The 18,553-nt window shown below is 51.4% G+C and overlaps 10 protein-coding genes across 10 annotated transcripts; 3 read left to right on the forward strand and 7 right to left on the reverse strand.

Moving 5' to 3' along the window:
- Nucleotides 1-160: 160 nt before the first annotated feature.
- BJY04DRAFT_133592 (uncharacterized protein) lies at nucleotides 161-2,297 on the reverse strand. The gene is made up of 2 exons (XM_073708525.1): nucleotides 1,132-2,297; nucleotides 161-1,071 (listed from the first exon to the last, which is right to left on the reverse strand). Exons 1-2 carry the CDS (start codon nucleotides 1,883-1,885, stop codon nucleotides 281-283), a joined length of 1,545 nt encoding a protein of 514 aa, XP_073566900.1. The 5' UTR covers nucleotides 1,886-2,297; the 3' UTR covers nucleotides 161-280.
- An 860-nt stretch (nucleotides 2,298-3,157) lies between these two features.
- Nucleotides 3,158-4,747, reverse strand: BJY04DRAFT_133651 (zinc finger HIT domain-containing protein; the record flags this gene model as incomplete). Its single annotated transcript, XM_073708526.1, has 3 exons — nucleotides 3,158-4,096; nucleotides 4,164-4,643; nucleotides 4,699-4,747. Coding segments are annotated over 3 exons (1,226 nt in total), but the record flags the coding sequence as incomplete, so codon positions are not given.
- Nucleotides 4,748-5,142: 395 nt separating this feature from the next.
- Nucleotides 5,143-6,307, forward strand: BJY04DRAFT_133586 (oxidoreductase, short chain dehydrogenase/reductase family). The gene is made up of 4 exons (XM_073708524.1): nucleotides 5,143-5,280; nucleotides 5,354-5,649; nucleotides 5,710-6,007; nucleotides 6,070-6,307. The coding sequence occupies exons 1-4, from the start codon at nucleotides 5,233-5,235 to the stop codon at nucleotides 6,157-6,159; spliced, it is 732 nt and encodes a 243-aa protein (XP_073566902.1). The 5' UTR covers nucleotides 5,143-5,232; the 3' UTR covers nucleotides 6,160-6,307.
- A 147-nt stretch (nucleotides 6,308-6,454) lies between these two features.
- BJY04DRAFT_222407 (uncharacterized protein) lies at nucleotides 6,455-7,183 on the reverse strand (the record flags this gene model as incomplete). Its single annotated transcript, XM_073717370.1, has 1 exon — nucleotides 6,455-7,183. One exon carries the CDS (start codon nucleotides 7,181-7,183, stop codon nucleotides 6,455-6,457), a length of 729 nt encoding a protein of 242 aa, XP_073566903.1.
- Nucleotides 7,184-8,446: 1,263 nt separating this feature from the next.
- BJY04DRAFT_222408 (RidA family protein) lies at nucleotides 8,447-8,924 on the forward strand (the record flags this gene model as incomplete). The annotated part of the gene is made up of 2 exons (XM_073717371.1): nucleotides 8,447-8,558; nucleotides 8,629-8,924. The coding sequence occupies 2 exons, from the start codon at nucleotides 8,447-8,449 to the stop codon at nucleotides 8,922-8,924; spliced, it is 408 nt and encodes a 135-aa protein (XP_073566904.1).
- A 352-nt stretch (nucleotides 8,925-9,276) lies between these two features.
- BJY04DRAFT_222409 (uncharacterized protein) lies at nucleotides 9,277-10,440 on the reverse strand (the record flags this gene model as incomplete). Its single annotated transcript, XM_073717372.1, has 1 exon — nucleotides 9,277-10,440. One exon carries the CDS (start codon nucleotides 10,438-10,440, stop codon nucleotides 9,277-9,279), a length of 1,164 nt encoding a protein of 387 aa, XP_073566905.1.
- A 392-nt stretch (nucleotides 10,441-10,832) lies between these two features.
- On the reverse strand, nucleotides 10,833-12,894 carry BJY04DRAFT_133666 (GMC family oxidoreductase). Its single transcript, XM_073708527.1, has one exon. It carries the CDS (start codon nucleotides 12,603-12,605, stop codon nucleotides 10,860-10,862), a length of 1,746 nt encoding a protein of 581 aa, XP_073566906.1. The 5' UTR covers nucleotides 12,606-12,894; the 3' UTR covers nucleotides 10,833-10,859.
- Nucleotides 12,895-12,962: 68 nt separating this feature from the next.
- BJY04DRAFT_198973 (zinc-binding alcohol dehydrogenase family protein) lies at nucleotides 12,963-14,636 on the reverse strand. Its single transcript, XM_073712689.1, has 4 exons — nucleotides 14,515-14,636; nucleotides 14,399-14,465; nucleotides 13,433-14,346; nucleotides 12,963-13,382 (listed from the first exon to the last, which is right to left on the reverse strand). The coding sequence occupies exons 1-4, from the start codon at nucleotides 14,598-14,600 to the stop codon at nucleotides 13,346-13,348; spliced, it is 1,104 nt and encodes a 367-aa protein (XP_073566907.1). The 5' UTR covers nucleotides 14,601-14,636; the 3' UTR covers nucleotides 12,963-13,345.
- Nucleotides 14,637-15,283: 647 nt separating this feature from the next.
- On the forward strand, nucleotides 15,284-17,016 carry BJY04DRAFT_198975 (uncharacterized protein). The gene has a single exon (XM_073712690.1). The coding sequence runs from the start codon at nucleotides 15,555-15,557 to the stop codon at nucleotides 16,974-16,976; it is 1,422 nt and encodes a 473-aa protein (XP_073566908.1). The 5' UTR covers nucleotides 15,284-15,554; the 3' UTR covers nucleotides 16,977-17,016.
- A 99-nt stretch (nucleotides 17,017-17,115) lies between these two features.
- BJY04DRAFT_230911 (N-acyl homoserine lactonase family protein) lies at nucleotides 17,116-18,240 on the reverse strand (the record flags this gene model as incomplete). Its single annotated transcript, XM_073719385.1, has 4 exons — nucleotides 17,116-17,470; nucleotides 17,551-17,804; nucleotides 17,861-18,008; nucleotides 18,128-18,240. The coding sequence occupies 4 exons, from the start codon at nucleotides 18,238-18,240 to the stop codon at nucleotides 17,116-17,118; spliced, it is 870 nt and encodes a 289-aa protein (XP_073566909.1).
- Nucleotides 18,241-18,553: the final 313 nt, after the last annotated feature.

The raw sequence follows: 18,553 nt of genomic DNA on the forward strand, positions 1-18,553 counted from the left end.
AAGGTTCGAGCGTGTCAGAGTCCAGAAGTATACGAGCTAAGGCTTGCGCCTTGAGCGTGCGAATACTGACTGGAAGTGTAGCCAAGCGGGATGAACGGTCGAATCACCAATGGTTCATATCGATCCGTTATGTGTACTCGAGGCAATATGAAGAACAGGTCTCCATCACCCCAGTATTCAGACTATCTTCAGAAGACTTCTGACGGTATGGTTATCCCACCACTGGCGGGAATGATGGCACAACTAGTGTGGTAAACGGCCGAATCACTTCAACTGAAGTTCAGGTCGATCCGCTAGTGTCAGAGGCAGTATCGGGGATGGTAACTTCGTCCAATCCCCGAACTTGAACTGACTTTTCCTTTCTCGAGGAGAACGAGATGATCTCGGTGGGAATCGTGCTGAGAGTTGGCTCCGGCTCTCTTAAAGCAGGGTCCCTAACAGCAGGAGCCTTCTCGTTGCGAGAGCCATGCGACTCCGTAGGGCTCATTGCCATCCGTTCAGATCGGCTTGGCTTCATCTTCAGCCGCCCGCGTTCCAGGGCGCGAAGCACTGAGCCAAGCTCCTCCGAGACAATACCTCGCAGCTTGCTCATGGTATCATCAGAGATTTCAGACCCATTCGCGTTCCAGCCGAGTTTGTCAGATTCCTCGGAGGTCAATGACTTCGACTCAAGCGAGGGACCGGTGATCAGGCGATGAAGAGCAGTAGGGGAGAGGTTGTTAGGGCGGCGAGCAACCTTGACTGGCTTCTCTTTCGAGCTCGATGAGATGGAAGCAACCTCTTCCTGATGCCTCTTCGGTGGGCGCTGATGGATAGGAGGGTGGTGAGGGTTTTCGCCAACTTCGTTGCGGATCTTGTAATAAACGAGACCGAGGGTCGCGGCAAGAGCTTGATGCGCTTGCTCTGGGAACATGCGAACCGCTTCAGCGCGAGTCAAGTTCGACGGACAGTCGCTTGAATCGCTGGAGTCGCTGTCACTGGCGGCGAACATACCATCTGTTTGATGCATGCGGCCCCAGTATTCGTAGTCGCCAATTTGGTAGAACTCAGCGAGTTGTGCGAGACGGTTAACTGGATCATGTTAGAAGGCTGGGAGGATTTACTTGTCTGTTGAATATGGACGTCACTTACGTCGACTGCGTTTTTTGAGACACCAGAATCTCCACACGGTACGAGGAAAGTATTCTGGCCAACGCATGGTGCCGTCGGCTTCGACGACTGGAACAGGTGTGATAGGAGCGTGAATGGTATTTGCAAGCGAGTTGAAACGAACGCGTTCAGAGTGCTTCATCCGGGACTCGATCATGGAAAAGCGTTCGAAAACCGAGTTGAGATGACGCGATGTCTCATGTTGCAGAGTGATGAGATCGGTGCGGAGCTGACTGATGGTCGAGTGCAGCTTGCTGATCTCAACGCGGCAGCCACAAACATCAGTCTGAACATGTTCTAGATCGGCCTGGATTTGCTCGACGTTCTTCGAAAGGCGGTCAACATCGCTGCGTAGGAAGACGGTTTCATTGCCGGCTTGCCCTAAGCTAGACTTTAGTTGCAAGATACCCGACTTCAGTTGATCAACATCCGTCCTCAAAGCAACCACGTTGAGGTCGATCCTGTTGCTGATGGAGCGGTTTGCTTCGAATTCCCGGCGGATGTGCTCATCTTCTCGGTTACGACGGTCGACATATCCATCCTTGGTCAGAACAGTCGATCGTAACTCGAGCAGGCGTGAATCGATGACGGAGAGGCGCTCGTGGATGTGGGAGACGGAGGAGTCAGAAAGGGATAGGGTCGGTGTTGAAGCTTCATGGCGGAGAGAGATCATGGGTGAGAGAGGCATGGATAAGGAGGAGGTGCGAGAGAGGCTCCGTTCGAGTGTAGCGGTCATGTTGATTGAGAAGTTGAACTGATTCAAGACCTAGACGCGAACGGAGCGACGAGTGAAGACAGTACCAAGGGTCAAGACGGATTTCGGGGGCTTTCAGCAGATAAACGGGGTAAAAGTCATCGACTTTCTAACAACAGCATCCGAGGTCCATTTCGGCGGTAGTATATATGGCAAAAGCGATGTTGTGACGACGGTAGTGATGAAATTGGTGGTAGGGGCGGTGGTGATGGTGAGGCAGAATGGGCAGTCGGAGTGGGTTGCAGGAGTTGGAAAGGGTTGTGGGAGGGAGAATGAGCAGAAACTCCGCCAAGACCCGTGCGCCCCCTCCTTTCATCACTAGCGCGGATGACAACAAAACACCGACAACATGATCAAAACCCAACCTGCCTTCGACTCATCCTTGCTCATTCCCACGACATCACGATCGTCCTATCAGTAATCACTATTTCAAGATAGAACTATCTCTTCGTATGTCTACACAACTTTTCAGCATCATACAGCCACAATTGAAGCAGAATCAGTGAGGCTATATAAATGAGTGAAATCGACTCATGTTACAATACCGCATACAAGGCTATGACAGTACCAAGCCACGGAAGCCCAAAGCAACCGATCGTTCCGAAAGGGCTTAGCGTGGCATAGTCATATCTGAAAAGAGCTTAGCGTGAGCACTGCATCCAGCTGACTCGCACAACGCCAATCATTCTGCTCGCTAGTCTTATCGCCACCAAACCGACGAGGCTAAGATGAGCGTTAATTGGCCGTCAGAAATAACAAATGCTCCGCTCGAGCGTCATCTTGCGCGAGGCCGGCTCGTAATCATGCATGTGTTTTTTTGCTGTCTCGGTATTACCGCTCGACATCTTATCACCTTTGGGACGGGATGGCAGTGAGCTCTCCAGGACACAGTCGGAGTGCATTGCAAGTGGCAACTGTACGGGTGCTTCACTAATTTGTGTTCATCCTTGGAAGACTCTAGGCTTTTCTCGTGTGTCGTACCAGTCAGTATTTGCAAGCTTTGCGAGTCGTGAAGTTAGTTTGACCATGGCTTGGTTGGATTCGCTCATGGCTCTCCTGCAATGGCACCTGATTCACGACAGCAGGCCTAATAGAGGCGATAGATGTCCTACAGGCAGCATGTGAATATGAGAATCGGAGGTATTACTTGCTATAGCCTAGATAACGAAGGCTGTTCTTTTCCCAGTCGCAAATACCACAAGCGAGGTTGTTATATATATTGTGAGTAACTAGTAGGTGATTTATTTATATATATTTCATTGAGGCCAATGTCCAGATAGTATCTAAGCTACAGTATTTACAATGTCACCACATAATCGCCTACCGACCATCCTCTCTTAAAGCAAGCTTGATAGAGAAAATGGCACCCCAGTCTTTCTGTAGAAAAGGTCGTCAACTGGAGACTGAATCGAGCGCCACACAAGTACCTGATAAATTGCAGAGAAAGGTGAGCTGTAGAGGCGCTAATATACATTCTATGGGAATTCTATGTTATACTACAACGGCACTTCTGCCTCCGGCGCTGCTAAAAGATCCTGTTTTAAGACCTCCAACACTTTCTCTTCGTCCACTCCCTCAATATCCACAGCGCCAGCGCCAAAGAGAGGGGCAGCATCTACTTCGTCTAACATCGCTTCACCCTCTGCCTCTGCATCCGAATGCGTCCGTAAATATTCCTTCTCTAGCGTGTATTTTGAGTCCTCCGACTGTTCGACAAGGTTGATTGGGAGTGCGTATATCGTAGGGAACTCGAGCACGGTGCGACCGCGGAGAGCATTGGTAAGCTTTGTTTTGGAGGAAACGGGAACGAGGATAGGTTGTTTTGTCGCAGTACGGGGGCGGTGGATGTAGAAGAAGAGAGTCCGGTGGGGTGTTATGTCGTTCTCTGAGGCTTCTGGCGCCGCTTCTTGGGGGTTGGCGATTGGTGTTTCTTCGTCTGCGGATGTTGTTGATGGTATAGTTGTCGCTGGCAGCGGCGTGGGCTCAGATGCGCTGGGCTCGGATTCTGCTTGCGTGGTTTCCTCCTTTTGCTCATCGTTCTGCACTGTTTGCTGATTCCGCAATTCTCTCTCTTCCTTAGATAATGGGAACGCTCGATCGTATGCTTCGGCGATGGTGCATGTCTCGGCGCAGTTCAACGTTTTCTTTCCAGCGTCCGTGATCCATTCGATCGTCCAGTGTAAACACTTTTGCCTGCACGTAATCAAAGCCATTAGCAACACACTCAAGGCAGGCAACAACAAATAGAATAGCAACTCACCTAGGATGCCACTTCGACCCATTCGTCTTCCCCCGACTCATTCCCCTCGGCGCCTTAATAACCCTGACCCCAGCGTCCGTTGCCCGCCTCAAGAACCCAGCTTCACCCTTCACAAGGCCAGTTTCAGGTCTTGCACCAGCACCGGCCCCCCCCTTTCTCTTCTTCCCCTCATCGCCATCCCGTTGGAGATCATCCTTCTCCAACCCGACAACACCCAGCTCTCCCACGAATCTGCCCTCGACATCAACGCCACGATTCTCAGCTTCTCGCCCGGCGCGTTCAATTCGCCTTTCTATCCCAGTAATGAAGTTGAAGTCTCGGTCAAAAGCGGATTCGGTCGCGAGTTCGTTGCGGCGCAGGTACGCGGCTGGGTCGCGAATGCCAGAGCATTCGGACCAGAGTTTGTGACGGCGCGTGCAGGGTAGAGAGCATGTGCGGGTTGAGCAGCGGGGACAGCGGTATTTGGGAGTATTGATGTGGCTATAAGGCGAAGATTAGTTGATGTTGATTGTTCGGAGGAGGACTGGGGACGGACCAGATTGCGCAGAGAGTTGTGAGGAGGGAAGAGTCTTCTTCATTCATTGTGTTGAGATAAGTACAAGAGGAGCACACGGGAAAAAGAAGACAAAGCGCAATGGGTATCAAAAGCAAAGCACTGAGAAAGAAAGGCAGTCGAGGATGAAGAATGTCGCAGAGGTCGGCTTGGGGAAGGAAAAAAGCTGAAGCTTATCGATAGCAATTGATGCCTTGCTGCCTCGCATGCCCTGACGCCTGAAGAACAAGGCAAGAATGTCATCATTGCACCCCTCATTACCAACGCGATTATTCCATCTCCAACCTTGTCAATGCTGCAGATATGGTAACGATGATTATAAATCAAAGACGACATCCTCAGAGGATTTTGTCAATTGTCCGTTGATGCGTATAATTAGTCACATTGCTGAGATTGTTCGTGACCTGGACCAGGACATAAAAAGAGCATCCCCGCGGTTTCAAAACAAGAGATTCATCTATCTCAACTCGCTTGTCCTGACCTAAACTGCAGCCTAGCCTCGAAACATTGAACATAATGGCCACTAAGCCCTTTGCTATCGTTGCTGGCGTCGGCCCAGGCACGGTACGTTCTGTCCACCACAACAACTCTCCCCTCACCTACCCCGCACACCAAAATCACGACTAACATCTTCCAGGGCGCAAGCATTGCGCGCAAGTTCGCTCAAGCATACTCCGTTGTGGTTCTCGCCCGAAACCCGGACAACTTCAACCCTGTCGTGGAAGAAATCAACTCTGCCGGCGGACAAGCCACCGGCATCAGTGCCGATCTCGCAGACTCGAACAGCGTGCAGGCCGCATTCGAGAAGATCAACCAGCAATACAAGGACACACCACTTGCAGCTGCTGTCTTCAACTCTGGTGGCGGATTTGTGCGGAAGCCGTTCTTGGAATTGACAGAGGAGGAGTTTGCGGGAGGGTATAGAAGCCAGGGGTATGCTCCCGCTTGCTTTGATATCCCCTGCAATCGCGAATGACATGCTTACAACAACAGTATCGGCGCCTTCAACTTTGCCCAACGAACTCTCCCTCTCCTACAAAAAGCTACCGACCTCCAAAATCCGCCAACTCTCATCTTCACAGGCGCCACCGCCAGCGTCCGCGGCTCCGCGAATTTCGCGCCCTTCGCAACAGGAAAGTTCGCCCTGCGCGCACTCGCACAGTCTCTAGCTCGCGAGTTCGGACCAAAGGGCGTGCATGTCGCCCACGTTATCATTGATGGTGTGATTGATATTCCCCGCACAAAGGATTGGGCGAATGAGCATCCAGATGGGAAGTTGGATCCTGGTGCAGTAAGTTGTCGAATCACTATATTTGGGTTTCCAAGAAAATCATGCTAATATTCAAAATATAGATCGCGGATGCATACTGGCATTTGCATATCCAGCCGCGCACAACGTTCGGATTTGAATTAGATTTAAGGCCTTATGTTGAGAAGTGGTAGACGGCTTGCCCTCAGACTTTTCTAGTACCGCTGAATTCCTACTTGACCGGTTTGAAAACGAGAAATAAAGGATAATTCTACCGATCTTACTACTTTACCTGCCCCGGTACATTCTCCGTCTCTAGCGATGGTGGTAACTTGCCACAGTGATGGGCATGTCACATAATCCCAGAAGCTCATCTCGTGGAATATAAATGATGCAGCTGTAGGCAGACCGATAGCTTCTGTGAACACAAAGGTTGGATCATCGTACGGAAAAGCCCCGATGCTCCGATGACAGACACAAAGAGGCCTACTAGAGAGTCAAAGGCACAAGAGGTTCATTCCATGTAAGACCCTTCTCCCGCAGAGGAGCTGCGCGATCATCCAGAAATGCTTGGTACTGGGGCTTTGGAATCGTCCTCTCACTGATTTCCCACAGCTGATATTGCACCTGCTCCCATACTTCAAGTTGCCTAGTGAAGTTCGCGCTTGGCCTGACTTTCTGTTTCGATAAGACAAAGGAAAGGGCATCCTCTCGCTTTGCGCCGTACTTTCGCATCAGATAGGCAATGATGATCGTAGGGGAACGAGATCTTGCTTGATCACAGTGCACCAGGATCCCGTGCTGAGGTTCGTCGCGCGGTTGATTATCGAGGAGATTCTCAGCCTCGGTTGGAAGTGCTGAAGACGACTGTAGCGATGGAGCAGCCACCTCGTCAATAAAGTCGCAGATGTCGCTCATATACACGAGAAGATCCTGAGTTGACGAGTCCGCACACTGAACCCATTTGTGGCGTTCTTTAGAAACCCCCGCTCGTCTCGTACTGCCAGCCTCATTCCACCACACCCAGCGCGCGGTAGTAAGCGAGACTATGGCGTTGGTGCGATTTCCTTGCAGCAGATCTCGACTCCAGGAGGACCCAATATTCCCGAGAAAGAGGCCCGGGACGATCTCCGTCATTCGAGGGCGAGTCGCCTCTTCCCACCTCTTTCTCTTTTCCTCCGCCGCCAGTCTCTTGCTTTCTGTATCGTCGGTTTCCATCTTGCTCTTGTTGCTGACTTTCTCTCCACGATGCATGTATGTGAAGGGGGAGGGGTTTGTTGACAAAGAATTCGGTGTACATCAATCACATGATACCAAGCCTGCACACGCCTTTGACCTACATAAAGCACATTTTGTGTGATGGGGCACCTTGCAATCTATTAACACTGCTTCGACTTATCACTGTTACGCAGAATCCGCTATATGTAGGTGAGGTGGTGTCCCAACATCCGCAGTCCACTAGGCGGGGTGTACTACAAGGCTGCTCTGGGGTGGGATAGCCATTCTTCAGCTCTAAATATCGAGCAATATTGACCACCGGCAAGATATGAGGGGCGAGTAAGTAAGCTGTATGGGAATTTTAGCTGATATACAGATCTTGGATGGGTTTTCCGACATGTATAACCCTCTTAGGGCTTCTCTTCAATGCCAGACTGGCTACGGACTGTGGTGTCTAAGTATCGCTTCATACATATCAGTAGATTTTTCTTGAGCGGGGAAGCCATTGTCTACACAGTATACCTATGAGCGAGCGATTGTATTGATGCATCACTTCAATACCTTCGACCTCTATGCCCGTCGACAATGTCCTAACTCGTAGCAGACCCTTCACGGTGCCTCTACTGAGCACAATACTTCCTCTGCATGTCCATGAATAAAACTGGCGAACAAGAAATAAGTTCTGACGTACGGGCTTAACTCTATCCCCTGACTCCGACAAGAAAAGCCCTCGCTTTGTAAGCATCAGCTCGAATCAACATGGCGGCTCCGCATAAACACAATCTTCTCGAACCCCAAGGATACAGCCACCCGGAGATCCAAATACTCCGAAAATTAGAAATCACCGTGGTGAATCTCTCTTGCTTTTGTGGCCGTCCACTGGGCAAGTAAGCTAGTGTACCCCAGTGCCGCTAACGCCCGACTTCAGCGCGCTTAGGTAGGGCTCGGCAGCTGGCAGCGCCCAGTTTGGCCCAATCCGGCTCTTTCGATAATGCAATGTGGCTTACGGCCAAGGACTACGCCTGCTGTGTTTGTCATCTTTCTGTTGGATGATTACGGTGCGGTCTGAGCTTTAGCTGAGTAACTTTCTAGGTTGTGATGCGGTAGATCTCGGTGGAAGCGGGGATGTGGGAAGGTTGGGGTATATAAGCCTCTAGAGATCCTGTGTACTGATGCATTAGAGGCACAATCACACGATCGGTCTCAGTCTACTGTCATTTCCTTTAGAAAACCACAGAACTCAAACAATCAAGCAAAATCAAAATGTCCGGCCTAAAAGCCTACAACTACGAGGGCATGGGCCAAATCCTCCACGAGCAAAACCGATACAACCAAGCCATCCGAGTCGGTGATCGCATCGAATGCTCCGGACAAGGTACGCCCTCTAGACCCCAACTTCTATCTCCCACCTCTTCCCTCTTCTCATACCCTGACTAACAATCCAGGCGGCTGGGACCCCAAAACGGGCACAATCGACCGGGAAATTAACGCACAAATCGACCAAGCCTTCGCAAACGTCGATCTGAACCTCCGCGACGCCGGCGGGAAGGGCTGGAGCCAGGTGTTTAGAGTCACAACATACCATGTGCCTTTGAATTCAGAAGCTCACGAGGCGGTGGTGCGGAACTTTAAGAAGTGGATGCCGGACCATGGGCCGGTTTGGACGGAGGTTGGCGTTGCGCGGCTAGGGCATGATGACATGAGGTTTGAGATTGAGGTTTCGGCGTATGATCCGAAATAGTTTTCTTGTCTTAGGTGTGGTGGGTTTGTTAGGTTGTTATGAGATTTATATGGAGGAGGACGAGAAGAGGGCTGAAAATGATTATATATTGAATGCAAAACATAATATTGATGGCGAGAGAGATCTTATAACGTCGAAGAACACTCTAACAACATCATCACTGCACATGCCATACCAGAAAGCCCATCCGATGTATGAAACAAATATCAAGGGTATCAAATAACGTCAAAACCAACACAAAGACCCAGCCAGTCCATAAAAAAGCCAAAGAAACCGTCCAAGAGAAACGAGAAAAAGATGGCTATTTCCCAAGAGAATCCCCAAAGCAGCCAAGGTAATCAGAAAGTACAATCTAAGGCGACAAATCCCCCTCGCCCTCCGAAACCCTCCCCTCGAAATCATCATCCAAATCCGATGTATGCACTTCATCCTCTTTTCCTTGTTCCTCCTCCTCCTCCTCATCCTCCGAACTCGTCCACCTCTCCCACAGCTCATCCTCACTCCAAACCTCATCCCCAACCCACCCCTCCCTCTCAACCGCATAGACCTCATCCCTCCTCGAACCCAGAGAGGTCCTCATCACGGCACCCTCAAACTCATCAGCGAACCTCTCAGGAAGGAACTCAATATCCAGATCCAAATCCGTATCCAGCTCCTCGATATCCCCATTAGCTCGAATTCTTTCCTTTTCCTCCTCAAAACACCCCCGAACCTCCTTAGAGATAGATCCCCAATCCGCCACAGCGCCCCTCTCAACCCAAATCCCCAGTACAGAGCGACACTCTTGCCTACTGGCCCCCACATGCAGCGCCGCAACATGGTGCCATTTCGCGAGAGTCCCGCCGCCAAGATGGTGTACTAGGATCGCCTGTAGCCGCGCTTGGATCTTGCGGTAGAGAGTCGGGACGTCTTTGCTTTCCATGGTTAAGATGACGGGGTCGAAACATTGGTTTAGGAAGACGATTTCGGTGTAGATATTCCTGATGGAGTGGGATTTCAGGAGGGATTGGATCTCCAGGCGGGCGGGGAGGAGGTCGGTTGGTGGTGTTGGTGCTGGTGGGGTGGATGTGTAGGGGTCGATGATGTATTTGGTGCGGAGGACTGTGCGGGTTTGGAGGGTTGTCGTCTCGCTCATGCTCATTCCTCCGTCGTTCTGCTTGCCATTTCTCTTTGTATTGGTTTCGGTATTGGTACTCGAGCCGGCGGGAGTTGAGTAAACCTGTCTTGCTACATCCTCGACTTCAATCCTCAGGAACCGCTGGTCGGGGAATCCATGTCGTTCTAGAGTACCCAGTATCTCATTTCTGGGCTTCTGAACCCTCTTGGTGATACTTGCTGGTGCCGGCGCAACGGTCCACGGGTACGGCCAGGGATTCGAGGAGCTGCGGTAGGGGTCTAACAAGGCGAGATAGATTTCGATGGACATGGGGCCTTGGGTGGAGGAGGCGGATTTGAGGGTTTTGCGGGTGTGCATGGGGTCGGGGCGGGGATGGGTTGTTGCTTTGTTGGGGGACATGCTGTCGAGTCGTGTATGACGATGGGATGGGTGGTCCTGTTGTGAATTGATGGGTTGGGGGTGAGTGAGATAATATGGGATACTGCTTGCTGATTGATGCGGTGGGACTGTGATGCTGGAGCGGTGATGGAGATGGTAGAGAGATAGAGGGATAGAGAGATGGAGAGAGAAGGCCTAGAAAGATTGCTCGTAGATATCGGAGACGATTTCCGGCCATGAGGTGGAAACATGTCTACTTAAGTGATATACTTTACGATCAAAGTCTATTGTAGCGTCATCTTTGTCCATTTCCATAAAGACACGGAGAAGGAGACGCAAAGTGCGCAATGAGCTTTGTCCTGAACTGCAACTGAACTAGCAATATTCACTGAAATGAGCCAACGTGAAAGACCACAAGCATAGACTGAATACAACGACAACTAAACAGCCTCATTCCACCCATTCTTGATGATTTCAGCTGCCAGCTCAGCGACGGCATAGACTGGACCAGACAAAGGACTGGTTGGCTGGGAAGGCAGGATGCTGGAGTCAACCACTCTCAAGCTTTGGATGCCTGGAATTCGGAAATTCTCGTCCAATACTTTACCCAACGAGCAAGTCCCACTTGGATGGTCAAATGACCACGCACTGGCGAAGATTGCTTGCAGCAGGTCTGCATCGCTTTGGACTTGCGGTCCGGGAAATACTTCTCGCTGCACGATCGGGGCGAGGATAGCAGATGCCATGGCACCGCGAAGTTTCTTGTACCCGTATAAAATCAGAGCCAAGTCCGCGTTAGAGCCCCAATAGTTGGAGTAGATGAGCGGCGCGTCGCGGTAGTCTGCGCTGGCTAGTCGTATGTACCCATGTTCCTCTGGCTGGACTAGACTAACGAAGCCAGACATAGGGTTTATCATTTCAGGGTTAGGGAGCAAGTTCGAAGTTGTATACTGGTAGTACAAAAGAGGGCGATCCCTAGGAAGTGACCTGTGAAAGGTGGCATTGAGAGACTCAAGAAGAGCATCTGATGGCCGTTCGGTCACGATGCTGGAGGTGAGAATCTGCGACAGAGGACCGGTTCCATGCGCTGCATACTCAGCTTCAGCTTCTGCACGGAGCGTCGCATTCGTGCGGAGTGCCCATGCTGTAACAATCTCTGGCGAAATCTGGGACATGACGACGGCATTGTGATGTTCATGCAGGTTGTCACCTACTTCAGGGACCTCCTGAAGGACGGGAATTCCAAGAACTTCTAGATGTTCTCTCGGACCAATACCAGAAAGCATCAGAAGCTTAGGTGAGCCGATGGCGCCGGCACTGCTGATGACCTCTCTCCGTACGGCAATGGTGTAAGCCACGTTATCGACGTGGGAGACAAACTGAACCGACACAGCCTTTCTGTCGACAATGTCAATCTTGGTCGCTTCGGCATCTGGTATCACGACCACGTTCGGCCTCTGGGCAAGAATCGGTCCATAAGCGGCTTGGGCAGAGCTTCGCCTCCCGGTGTGAATGTCGATAGTATGGGGTCCACCATTCCATCTGCCGATCCCTCGTCCATCGGTCGGATCAATAAGATGAACGTGATGTCCAATAGCTGCAGACATGGCGTTGCCCCAGTAGGGCTCGGTTCCAGTAGGTACCCTCTCATAACTAACCTGTACAGGCCCGTCTCCGTACACCCCATGGTTTGCAGCTACCGCATAGTCGAGCGGATACGGAACAGTCAGGTTAGTCGAGCGCCTGAATTGATCAACCAGGTTGTGGAATCTGAAGCCCTCAATACTCGATCTATTGGCCCACTCATCGTATACACTACCAGCTCCACGCGAGTAAGACATGAAGTTGATTGATGTCCCACCACCAAGGGTATGGCCCTGCGGCAGACGGCGAGCAATGTTACCGCGTCTCGGGTCTGGCTGAGAGGTGTAGTTCCAGGCGTAGCGAGTAGCCTGAAGCGGGCCTGCCTTTCCTGGGGTCCACATGTTGGGGTCATTGCCGCCATCTGGCCCTGCTTCAAGGAGCGTCACGGTAATGTCAGGGTTCTCCGAGAGACGAGTAGCGAGGACGTAGCCGGCTGGACCGGCACCGATAATCACATAGTCACTGGAGGTGGGAAGGGTTGTTGGACGAGCGAGAGAGTGGATCGACTGGCCAAAGGCCAAGAACAGACAGAAGAGCTTCATCTTGAGAGAGCTGTAATTAGTATAAACGAGCAAGCTACGGAGAAGTAGCTAACTATACCTTTGTACCTGGTCTTTCTCCCCGCTTGTAGAGTGTAACCCTCCACGATATCGATAATGAGCCGACCACCGTCAAGCAAGGGTATACTAGAAGGAAGGGTGCGAATGAAAAGTCGCCGAAATGACTGGCACAGGCACTCCACACCAAAAGGAAGCATTGTAATGAGGAGAAGAGATCAGTCGAAGGTCAGCCGACAGCCAGGCCGAATCACCAAGACCCTGCATCGCGCCTGCCAAAATGTCTTTCATTCCACCATGATAGTGGCCACTAAGCGAAGAGACCAGGAGATGCTGACATGCTTGGTCTGATGTCTCACAGCATGGAGCTAGCATTGCTCGCAGCAGTTCCTTCATGCCGAAATTCGGTGGATGCCTTGACCGGCAAGCCTTGTGATGGACTAGCAAGGGTAATCCATGCAAAAGAGTCGGTTGAAGGATGCTCAAAGTTACCTTACGCAGGGAGTATTGCTGCATTTGGATGATCCTTTGTCAGCGCAATCGGACATGGACGATTTCCACTGCGCCCGGGACATAGGGAGCTTCAAGATGTCAGTTAACGATCATTGATGCAGAAATTCCTTTCTCATAACAAGCTACTAATGTGACACTCAAAGATTCCGCGTAAAATATCCAATTGCAGCAGCAGCTGCACCATATAAGTACAACCTACATAAGCCCTGATACTAATCCAAGGCATCTAGGTTCGGAGTGTCGGCAATCCTACCAAGGTCAGTCACCCACGATCGATCACCGCAAACACAAAGACATACCTATAAACCAACTTCGTCGCCGAGACCTTCCGATCCTTCAACAGCTGAATTCCCCTCGCAACGCTTTCCAAGCCATCAGCCTGCACCTCGAATGGATGTGGCTCAATCTTGCCTTCCGCCAGAAGATAGCTCAAGTACCGATAAAAGGCATACGCAAACTGTTCGTCCTGCTTGGCACCCTCCGCATCACGATACTTATGCGGAGAGCCGTATGCACTAGACACAAAAGTCCGAGTGAACTTGATCCCCTCCGGCCATTGCCACGACTCGCGATCGGGGTTCGCCTTGTCATCGCTCGGAGGATCGACCATATCAATGCTTCCCCCTCCAGACGCTTGCAGCACGGCAATGATATCTTCATAGCTGCGATTGTACGAAACGGCGTCAAAGGCGTGGTGCAGCGTTCGACCATTCAGCGCAGCTTTGATATCCTCCACCACGGTGCCTTTGCGATAGTCGATAATGAAATCCGCCGCGTTCAGAGACTTCACGAAATCAATCCCATTTCCGGCAACAGTGATGATCGGACTCAAGCCGCTGAGCTTCGCGAGCTTAATTGCATACGCACCAACCGCCGACGCACCGCCGTAAATGAGAACCGGAGTCTCGGTCGTCGCAGGATTCCACGGAAGCGGCAAGCCCAGATTCTGATACAATGCCAACGCAGAGGTCATCAGTGCAAGAGGAAGCGTTGCGCCCGCCTCATGGCTGATATTTGGGGGCAATTTAAATGTTGTCGATGCTGGAGCAATGGCGAACTGTGCGTAGGATCCATGTGGCTGGAACATGCGGTGGAACGCAGCGACCCGATCCCCCGGTGCGAACTCCCAGACTGATGACCCAACTGACTCGACGATCCCGGAGATATCATCGCCTTGGTTGATACCGCGGCCTTCTTCGTGGCCACCGGAGGCCTGCTTGGTCTTGAGTGTGGTTCCGGTCCGGTTGTGGATTGGGATTGCTTACCTTCCAGTCCTTCGGATTGGAGTCTGTCGCGATGACTTTGATCAGGACTTCACTCGCACCGGGCTTTCTAGAAGCATAGTTAGACATGTTCTCGATAGAGAATTTCTCTAACATACGGAATAGGCACCACGCGCCTCGTGGCAATGACAGGGCCCTTGCCGCTGATAGTATACTCGATCATCTTGGTAGCCATCTTGAGCATTGAGTCAACAACTCGAATTCACTTCGCTGCTCTTTATTTCTAACTTACCTCTTGCAAGATATATACTTCAAAGCATCTATACAAGATCTGACCCACATAACCAAGATCACTAATCACAAATCTGCCAGGGTCTGCATTTGCGGCATATATTACCAAGCAGCCTGCCACGAAGTTTCTATTCCATGATTTCACATTGTACAGTTGAATCTGCATTTGTCAGGTTGTTCAAAGCGTTATCCGGATTGGGATAAACGATTGCCTCATTGAGAGCTGATATACTCTTACTTACTGCAGCTACCAGGCGAGGACATCCATGGGTGGCGCTAACACGAGAGCTTAGGGTTATTCTTCAACGAATCGTGGAAGGTTAGGTGAATGGGTTAGTTCAGACTCTCAGCACATTGGGATAGGCCAGACATGGAACTTGCTTTGGTAGGTAGGGCTAGATCGGACATCCATTCCAGAGACTAAAAGACACCTGCAAAGCCACGCAAGGCAGCCTGGCGAGCTTGAGCCTTGTACATTCCGGCATCTGTCAAGACCTTAGCGAGCAGACGAATGATGTCGCCCTGCGAAGTGGGTCTGAAGCTATACTTAAATTAAGCTGAGTAATCGGAAAGGGGCCACTTGGAGTTACGAGAGCTCGAATCAGCTGAGGACGATTCTCTTCCACCAGGCCATGGAAACACGAGTGACCAGCCGGAAGCGATCCAGGACAGGCTGTCGGACATGCCGGTACGTTCTCGCACCAATAATACAATTCGCACCTCCTGACCATGCAGGGCACGCCGCATCAAATGCGACGAGACCCCCGTAGCGTGTCGGAACTGCTCCTCCACTGGTCGAAAATGCGACGGCTATGATGTCCAAAGGCTACCTCCACAAGCCAAACTGGCCATCAAGCGCGGACCTCCACATCTCAGCCCTAGAAGACCAGTTGGACTGGATTGGGCCATGACGTCTGATGAGAGACGGTGTTTCACTCACTTTCAGTTCCACACTGCTCCTACATTGCTCGAATTCTTCGACTCTGCACTCTGGCAGAATCTCGTCCTGCAGCTCAGTCAGTCTGAGCCACCCGTTTACCATGCGATCATCGCCCTCAGTGCTATTCATGAAAACTCCGAAGCGAATGGAATGCCGCTAGCCACTAACAGAGCCGACAATCCCTGGTATCAATTCGCAGAGGATCAATTGGCTCGCTCAATCAAGCTAATCAACCAGCACCATACGTCGCAAGATCCGCGTCTTCGAGAAGTCATTCTCGTATGCTGCCTCCTGTTCGTCCTAGCAGATCTTCTCCGTGGTCTATACGAGAATGCCTTTGTCCACCTCCGTAGTGGGTTACGCATCCTCAAAGATCTTCAGAGTACGTCAGTAAGCTCTACCATAGATGTGGACTGCATCCTTGCAGCCTTCTCCCAACTAGACATATCAGCCGCCCACTACGACCGCAATTTCCCCATCCTCCTCGCCGACGACCAACACTCAACCAAACCACACTTCCAAACACTTAACGAAGCGCGCATCGCATTCGACGCCGTCATAGGCGCAGTCTACGACTTCAGCGCCCCATGCGCAGGCATGACAGAGGAACAAGTCCAGGCAAATTACCCTACCCTCCAAACCCGCCAGCACGCCGTCTGGGGTCAACTCACGCAGTTCAAAACCTCCTTCCAAGAATTCTACCAAACCTCCTACCACACCCTCAGCCTGAAAGAGCAGCGCGGCGCCGAAATAATCAGCCTCCGCCTCATCAGCCTCCCAGTCTGCCTACAGACCTGTCTCCTATCCAAAAACAACCCCACAAGGGCACACTATACCCCGGACCTTGACAGAGTCTGCACCATGGCCGAGCGAATAATGAACATGTTCCCCTCGCCAGACCGACCCTCCTTCACAGTCGAAGTCGGCGTCATCCCCCCACTGCACCTAGCAGCACGAGCCTGCGCCGACTACGGCGTTCGCTGGCGCGCGATCCAACTCCTCCGGTCATGGCCACACCGCGAGGGGCCGTTCGACTCGAATTGGCTCGCGTCGCTATCAGAGGAGGCGCTGCGTCTGGACCTACAGAGTCAGTGTATCGAGAATCCAGAGTTCGGCGCGACGACGTTCATCGTGAGCGGGGAAGTGATTTCCGCTGCAGACATGCTACAAAGACTGACCACTCATCGAGAGGAGAAGATAGACATGCTGCTACGAACTAAACGGCTAGATCGTATACCTGACACAGGAGAGTGTGACCCGCTAGCCGCCGTTGGACCGGTAAAGGGCATGGCCAGCTGGTCGTGCATTCGGGCGTTTAAGGCTGGGAAGTATTCGCACCGTGATGCTACTGCCGTTGCCACTGCCGCCGCCATGAATACATCCTTATAGAATATAGATCCACGTGAATAATCCAGATACTCATATTAGCTATTTTCAACCAATCCGATCACCCACCGACCCACCCAACAAAACCAAAAAACTACAAACCCGCAACCCCCGAACTCTCCACTAAACTAAACAAACTGTCCTACTGGTAAACCCTCTTCTGCTGGATAAAATTATCCGCCGTCTCATAATCATGCCCAAAAATCAACCGCGCGTTAAATAATCTCTGCAAGCGCCGAACAAACTTCCCACTGGAGATCCACGCCCGGTGATCGCGCAGCAGCCACCCCTGCGCCTGATTAAGCTCGTAGTTCTCCTTCACGTGGAACTGGTCTGTCGTCCAGATAAAGGTGCCGTCTTCGGGGAGGTTGATCTGCATTATACACAGACCTGGTGTGTGGCCGGGGCAGAGGTAGAGGGTTATTCCGGTTGTGAGGTCGAGTTGGCTTTCGGAGAAGGTTTGCCAGTTTAGGGTATCTAGACTTAGATAGTCGGCTCTGGAGATGAGTATTCAGTTAGTATTAGGGTAGCAAATTGAATATGAATTTTAATTTGAATGTGAGAGGGAGAAACTCACAGGTAAACTCCCCCATCAGCCCCCGTTGCCGCCGCCCAGCACGCGTGCTTGAATTCCTCCTCATGCACGTAGATAGGCACATTCGTCCCGCGGAAATGCTCTAGCCCGCCAGCGTGGTCGAGATGCAGGTGGCCCATGATCACGGCTTTGACGTCCTTAATGTCGTGGCCGGCGGCCTTGATAGCGGAGGGGAGGTGGTGGTGGGCTTCATAGCGGGTGCGCGGGAAGAGGTCGGTGGAGACGGGGCCCCATTGCTGTGGATCTTTGTTAGTATATAATTGTTAAAAGGGGAAGATAAGAGGAGGTGTACCCGCTCAACATCCTCTGCACTGCCTGTTTCGAAGAGGATTAGACCCATCTCCGGGTGCTCGATTAACCCGGCTATGAGCATCAGGTCGCGGCGTTTGTTGGTTGGGTTGGGGTTTGAGGCTGTGCTGCCGTTGGCGCCGACGAGGAGCCTAGATTGGGGTGGATGTTAGCTTGTGGTCATGGTCTCAGGTCTGATTATGGTAGATGCGAGTGGGAGTGCAAGTGCAGGGCAAGGGGGATATTGTGGCAGCTGAAAAGTGAAACATACCAGCCCTCATCGACGTTCATGGTACCGAGATTCAAAATATGCATTTTTGTGCCCGGAGGGCAGACATATGCTGGTAGGGCTGCAGCTGCAAGCTGTTGCATTGGTGCTGCCATTGTGCTTTTGTTGAACTGTATAGATGCTGAGTAGGGTCTGATGCTGATGCTTTGGTCTGTCTACACACAAGTCTTATTCAATCACTGCATGCATCTCATTTATATCCAAGGATGCTGCTATACAATCGTTGTTCTGCATTAGAGATTAATAACCCTACGTTGCAAGTTACCCCGAGGCGGAGAGTTCCAGTCCTGAGTAATTGTTGATTTCTCATGACTTTTCCTACACCTTCCAATCTTGCTCTAGAGGCAAATGTTTAATGGTAAGTGGATCCGGATTTATTTCGGGGTTTGGTCGCTCTGGTTGAAGATT

Source organism: Aspergillus karnatakaensis (genome assembly GCF_047715665.1).
Source record: "Aspergillus karnatakaensis strain CBS 102800 unplaced genomic scaffold BJY04scaffold_59, whole genome shotgun sequence".
Lineage (NCBI taxonomy): Eukaryota > Fungi > Ascomycota > Eurotiomycetes > Eurotiales > Aspergillaceae > Aspergillus > Aspergillus karnatakaensis.